Source organism: Sycon ciliatum, chromosome 2 (genome assembly GCF_964019385.1).
Source record: "Sycon ciliatum chromosome 2, ocSycCili1.1, whole genome shotgun sequence".
In the NCBI taxonomy this organism is placed as follows: Eukaryota; Metazoa; Porifera; class Calcarea; order Leucosolenida; family Sycettidae; genus Sycon; species Sycon ciliatum.
The window spans coordinates 6,555,971-6,562,837 of NC_088644.1; the positions used below are offsets into that span (position 1 = coordinate 6,555,971).

The 6,867-nt window shown below is 51.0% G+C and overlaps 1 protein-coding gene across 1 annotated transcript; it reads left to right on the plus strand.

Annotated features, from left to right (window-relative positions):
* Positions 1–203: 203 nt before the first annotated feature.
* Positions 204–1,505, plus strand: LOC135808148 (uncharacterized). Its single transcript, XM_065321294.1, has one exon. It carries the CDS (start codon positions 204–206, stop codon positions 1,503–1,505), a length of 1,302 nt encoding a protein of 433 aa, XP_065177366.1.
* Positions 1,506–6,867: the final 5,362 nt, after the last annotated feature.

The following is a 6,867-nucleotide window of genomic DNA, read 5'->3' on the forward strand; positions in this document are numbered from 1 at the left end:
GGTCTGTCGGAGTCACCCCGCACGTTCACCAAGGTACTTCGTCCAGTAGCAGCGTGGCTCCGTGCAATGGGTCTGCTCATCGTTGTCTATCTGGACGACTGGCTGTTGATAGCACACTCCCTGCTCTAGTGGCGCAGCAGATCCAGTTTGTGGCAGCCCTCCTAGAACGACTGGGCTTTATAGTCAACCGCCAGAAATCTATCATGGAGCCGACGCAGATCCTGACGTTTCTCGGAGTCGAAGTGAACTTGGTGCGCATGGAATTTTCCTTGCCTCGCGACAAGCTGGACAAGATTCGCTCCGAGTGCCGTCGCCTGCGCAACAAGGGATTTGCTACCCTCGCCGAACTGCGTTCACTGACAGGCAAGATGGTTGCAGCGCGCCCTGCAGTACACCTCGCTATGCTTCATGTCCGGGGACTGCAGTTCCTGCTGAACGAGGCTCTGGCACACCGTCTCGAGACCCAACAGTTGGACGAATGGGCCTGCAGCGACCTGCGTTGGTGGATAACGACGGCGGGGTGCCCGATACCCATGCACAGAGACCCACCCACGGTCACCATGAGCTCAGATGCGTCCAATGTAGGATGGGGTGCTGCTGTGGATACGGCGCATGCCGGGGGGCCATGGTACGAGTCCGAAGCTGCGCACCACATCAACTGGAAAGAGCTGATCGCGGTATGGTTAGGTTTTAAAAGCCTGCTCCGCAACGCATCCAACCAAACCATCCGGTTGGAAATCGACAACACGACCACCGTGGCATACCTCAATCATCAGGGAGGCACTCATTCTCGGCGTCTGTGTACGCTTGCGATTCAGGTGCTGGAGTGGGCTGCAGCCCGACACTTGGAGCTGGAAGCGGTTCATGTGCCAGGAGCCCTGAATCACACAGCAGACTATCTGTCCCGTCACGTGGAGGAGACGGGCGACTGGATGCTCCCGTACGATCTGTTTACTACCATCCAACAGACATTCGGCCCGCTGAGTGTAGATCTGTTTGCGGCCCGCCACAATGCTCGCCTGGCCCGCTACCTGAGCTGGCGTCCAGATCCAGAGGCAGAAGCAGTGGATGCCTTCTCCACCCCTCCAGAGCTATGGGAGAATGCTTATGCCTTTCCGCCATTCAGCCTGCTCACCCGGTGTCTTCGCTACATCCGGCAACACGACATTCGACGGGTAATCGTGGTGGCTCCAGCCTGGCAGTCACAGGCTTATTACCCTCAGCTGCTCCGAATGTCCTGCAGTGCTCCGCTACGACTAGTGTCGTCAGACGTTCTGGACCCACAGGGACAAGTCCATCCACAGGCACAACGCCTACGACTGACCGTATGGAGTATCTCCGGGAAGCAGCCTCGCTGCGAGGCCTTTCGCAGGGAGCTGTCACTCTCTGGCTCTCCTCCTGGCGAACTAGCACCAACGCAACGTATCAGTCAGCATGGCGACAGTGGGTGGGCTGGTGTTGCGAACGACGTGTGGATCCCGTATCGGCGGACCCTACTCAATTAGCCAACTTTCTAGCGACACAGTATGAGGCAGGCAAGCAATACCGTACCCTGAACGTGTACCGTTCGGCGGTGTCATCCACCGTACCGCCACTCCACGATAATGTACCCGTCGGACAATCGCCTAGCGTCGTCCGGGTTATGCGTGGTATCTACAATCAACGACCGCCATTGCCTCGCTATTCACGTACGTGGGACGTGGCCACTGTTCTAGAATACATTCGGTCATTGGGCCCGAATACTGCTTTGACCCTGTCGCACCTGTCCTGGAAGCTGTGCATGCTGCTCGCACTGGCTAAGGCAGCAAGAGTAAGTGAGATCTGTCACTTGGATATCCGCGCAATGCGCTTCCTGGCAGATGGTGTCGAGTTTGAGCTGACTCACGTCACCAAAACACAACGCTCTGGCGGCCCGCAGAAGTTCTTTGTGCCAGGTCTGCCGGCTGACCCGATCCTGTGCCCAGTGGAATGCATCAAAGCCTATCTAGATGTGACTAAGTCCATCCGCACTACACCAGCTCATAGTGCTCTCGTTGTGTCCACTCGCCGACCGTTTCAGCCAGTCTCGACCTCAACTGTCGCCAGATGGGTGACAACACTGCTCCAAGCAGCGGGTGTTGAAAGTGACTTCTCAGCCCATTCTACGCGGAGTGCCTCCACTAGCGCTGCACGGCAAGTCGGGGTGTCATTGGCGGATGTGTTGGCGACAGCTGACTGGTCACGGCCCAACACATTCATCCGCCACTATTACCGACCGCACAGCCAAGCTTCTTTTGGCCAAGCCGTCTTGACGGTTAGCACTGGGTGAGGAGTCTTCTACAAGTGCGGACTGTGGTTCCGATTTCTATGCATGGTTTCTCATAGTGATCATGCCTGCTCCCTGATTATTTCACTATCCATGCCGTTGCTTTGCTTGTGTGGAACACTACAGTTGAATCTGTTTCATATTGATTTGAGAAAGTGTATCTGTCCTCAGCGGTTACAACATGCTGTTTCCTTCCAGCTTCTTTCTCTTGACAGAGTGTAGTGTCGATAGCAACATACATTAGCCATTAATTTCATACCTTGCTACTCATGTGAGGTCTTTCCCACCCGCGCCGCCCCTGTCTCATTCTCCGCTGTCAGACGTTGCCTTTTGCTTGTCCATAAATGAGCTCATCAAAGGCCAAAGGAGTGTGGGAAAGGGCGGGAATATCAAGGGACCGAGGTTGGAGTTTGTGTAAATTTTCTCTTTAAATCGCTGTGAATTATTTGAAAAGCGAAGATTTGAGGCCTAACACACTGTCACATTCTCCGCCTTCACCTCCTAGTGTAACCTGAATTCCACGTCAGACCTTTCAGGTCCTAGCGGAATTCCTAATTATACATGTAATACAGGAAGGATCAGGGACTTCAGGTACGTGATGCGGCACGGGAGGGGCATGCAGCGCCTGTTTCTAAACAGGACAGCTATTTTACAGGCAGCTCGCTTGGCGATCTGGTTGACCATGGTGGTCCACTTGAGATCTTAGTCCATGTGGACACCAAGATACTTTGCGGATTCTACTTGTGCCAGTTGAACTCCAGAGCACATAACGCTGACATGAGGATTCACAGAACGATGGGCAGGGATGAACAAAATCTGGGTTTTACTCTCGTTTAGTACCAGGTTCCTGCTGGCAAGCCATCTGGCCAGGTGCGTAACTGCAGAAGACATACTGCGTTCCAGCTGATGTTTGTCCTTGCTACGAATATAGAGCATGATGTCATCTGCAAACTGAACTGTCCGCACACCATACGGTTGCACTTCAGCTGCCACACCACGGACATAGAGGACAAACAGCAGAGGACCAAGTACGGAACCCTGGGGCACACCACTGCTGGGCTGAAATACCTTACTGTGCTGGTTCCCAATGACAACTCTTTGCTGCCGGTCGCTTAGGTAGTCTGCCAACCAATTCAGCGCACTTCCACCAACACCAATACTGAAGAGGTCGCGGATGAGGGTGCCATGTTGAACCTTGTCGAATGCCTTCGACATGTCAACAAAGGCAGCGCAAGTTGAGAGTCCGGAGTCTTTGGCATTGGCAAAAGCCTCCGATGCCGTCACAACAGCATCCTCTGTTGAGTGCTGTTTCCGGAATCCGAACTGGCAATCTGGGTAGAGGCTGTGGGAGGTCAAGAATTCAGTGAGTTGTGAATGTTTGATGCGCTCAAGGATATTTGAGATAATCGGCAACAGAGAAACAGGTCTGAAATTGGTGGCCTTAGTAGGGTCGCCGCTCTTGTACACAGGGGTGATATTTGCAAGTTTCATGGATAGTGGAAATCTCCCTTCGGAAAGTGACTTGTTGAAGATAAGAGTTACTGATGGAGCTAAGCGGTCAGAGCACGCTTCAAAATCGCTCTATTGACACTGCAAAATCACTGCTCTCTGTTGACGCTGCAAAATTGCTTATCATCTCCCTCCCTCCCTCCCCCCCCCCCCCCCCCTCACTCTCTCTCTCTCTCTCTCTCTCTCCCCGTAGCTCTCTCCCTTTTGAGAATTGGGCACCATGGCCCGTTTGGCCTTGCGAAGTAAAATAAAAATCAACAACAACAACAACAACAACAGAGCATGCTGCTAGTACAAGAGCAGGTACGCCATCACTGCCCGTTGACTTTGTCGTATCTACACTGTTGAGCAACTTGCGTACACATGCGATGGATACTGGCTTGAAACAGCAGAGATCAGTACTTGCATGCGGACCAGAGGGGATGGACAGCACCTTTGGGCGAGTCGCATCGGTGACGATGTCCGCAAACACTTGTCCGATTTCATCCCGGGGGCATTGAGGAGCAGTGTGGGTCCGTGTTCTGCCTGATACCTGGTTAATCACTCTCCATGTTTGTCTTGGCTGACCTTCCGCATTGGCAAACTGATCCTGATAGTAGCATGCCTTGAGTCGTCGGTTAAGCTGGTTCACACCACGTCTGGCCTGGCGGAAAGCTTCATGGTCCACAGGGTTGCAGGTGCGTAGCCATTTGCGGTGGGCCCGGTTTCGACTAGATATTGTGGCCAGCCGGTTTGCATCCATCCAAGGAACATGTTGGCGTGTTTTGGTGTGGCGGGTCCTCAAAGGAGCATGCTTGTCTAGGATATCCAGGAACTTCTGCAGCCATCGAGTCCACATCTCAGCACACGATCCATCTAAGGAGCACAAGTTTGCAGCCACGAGGTCATTGCAAAACATTTCCATGTTGATGCCTCGGAGGTGTCGAGTCTGCGGTTGAGCACTCTGGGGTGCACAGTCGGCAGTAGGTGTTGGCGGATAATGCCGGCATTATATCGAGCATTATACACCACCCGGAGCATTACGAGCAATTATAAAGCATTACGAGGCCAAAAATGGCGTTATACGACGTTCTACATGACTGCATAGTAGATCTACACGCATCCTCGTGACTGTACAGATTCGTATCGGCTATAGCGTTGGTCTTTGATTGGCAACATTAATTTTATTACTATCGCGATGTATTAGTATTACCAGAAGTACAAGCGATAGACCACCGTCCGTACACCATGGTACACATCATGCATGGTACCAAACAGATCGTGGCACGCAGTGCCAGGCCCTGCATGCAGTGCTAGCTAGCTGTGGTGCACAGGTGGAAACTCTCGCAGAAACTTCCGGTCCCGGAAGTCTATCTTCGGCCAGCAACTTTTTGAAGAACCAGGTAACAACCATGACAACGCCGAACCAACGAAACAAACTAACTTAATGTGAGCCAGCATGGAACGGTGGAGGTGCGCACACGCACACATTCCAGACCTTACCCGGTTACTGAAGATTTTCCCTTTTTGGTTCATTTCTGGGAGAGGTCTGAGATAAGAGCAGTTGCCGGAAGGTGATGACAAGATTCAGATGTCAGCAGTGCGGTGTGACAAATCTCTAACATAGCAAAGGTATCATGGAATTTCTTCCTAAACTGGTTTTTGAGGTACACGGGCAGCGCCAACAAGAATCGATAAAACCAATAAATCGATCATTAATGATATTCGTTGATCGTTAGGAGTTATTGAATGATCGTTTCAGCCCTAAAGCATTTCATATACATGTATGTGTAAAATGTTGTACGATTATCGCAAGGCACACAAGGAAGGGAAAGCGAGGATTCGTTTAGAACTGTTTTCTTGTTACAATCATCAGTGAATCTACGTAGCAATGGAATGGGAACTACTTGAACTAATCTTATACGGACAAATAAAAGTGAAAGAAGGTGAAAAAGAGCGAAACAAAAAAGGTGATAATACTACATCTATTCAGTGGGGGGCAAGCTCAACAGGTAAGAACAGTGCATATGTGAATCATCAGCATCAGCAAAACAAAGAAAGAACCTGAACAGACGGAAGGAAGTGTGAACGGAGGGGGGGGGGGACAATCATACTCACAACACTCGCACCATACACTACGTAAACAATTTGAGGGTGATAACACTTTCCTTCTGTACACACAACGCTGGCTTGTACAAGTGAATGAAGATTGCCTCTAAAACTTTAAGCTGCATAATATGAGTATGACTCGCACGACACAACACAGTGAAAGAAGAAAAACCTCGGGACCAGTGGCTAGAGTCTCTACTACCCTCTCCCTCCCCTAGCACATGTATTCCATTTCTCCACCACTCCCATAGAATATGTAGATCATCACAGGCATCTTGGTGTCATTTTTGACACTAATCTCTCCTGGACTCACCATGTTGCCCACATATGTAAGAAGACTAGTCAAGCCATAGGTATAATATACTCACACTGCGCCCATCTTCCTGACAGCTGTCGTGCTCTTTTTTTATAATGCATATACATCTTGCCGCATTTTGACTACTGCTGTACTGCCTGGACAAATCCATCTATTGCCCAACAGCAGAAACTGGAAATTCACAATCGTTCCCTCCTTAAAGGGGAAGTATACCCTAAAATCAAATTTTCACCAGTTGTAGTCTTCGGGGTGCTGAGTCGAATGGTCTTGGTCCGAGGAAGCTGCGACGCTCCCTTCCTACTTGAATCCCAATCGAACTCGCGCACTTCCACCGAAACTGGGTGACTGCGCCCTACTAGATGGGGATTTGTATGCAAAATGTCAATAAGGGCCATTTCGTTCTTATAAAAGCACGGATGACCGCGATTGGCCTATATGTTGTAGTCTTTTGGACGCTGAGTCGACTGGTTTTGGTCCGAAAAGGCTGCGATGCAGCGTTCCTCCTTTATTCCCAATCGAACATGGTTGAAGAAGCGGTCACGTGGTCCTGGTTGCCCAAATCACCTGGTCACCGCGCCAGCAGGCAACAACTTTCACACAAAGGCTCAACTCGAGTGACAGGACTGCACCCAGAAAAGGTCAAACAGGC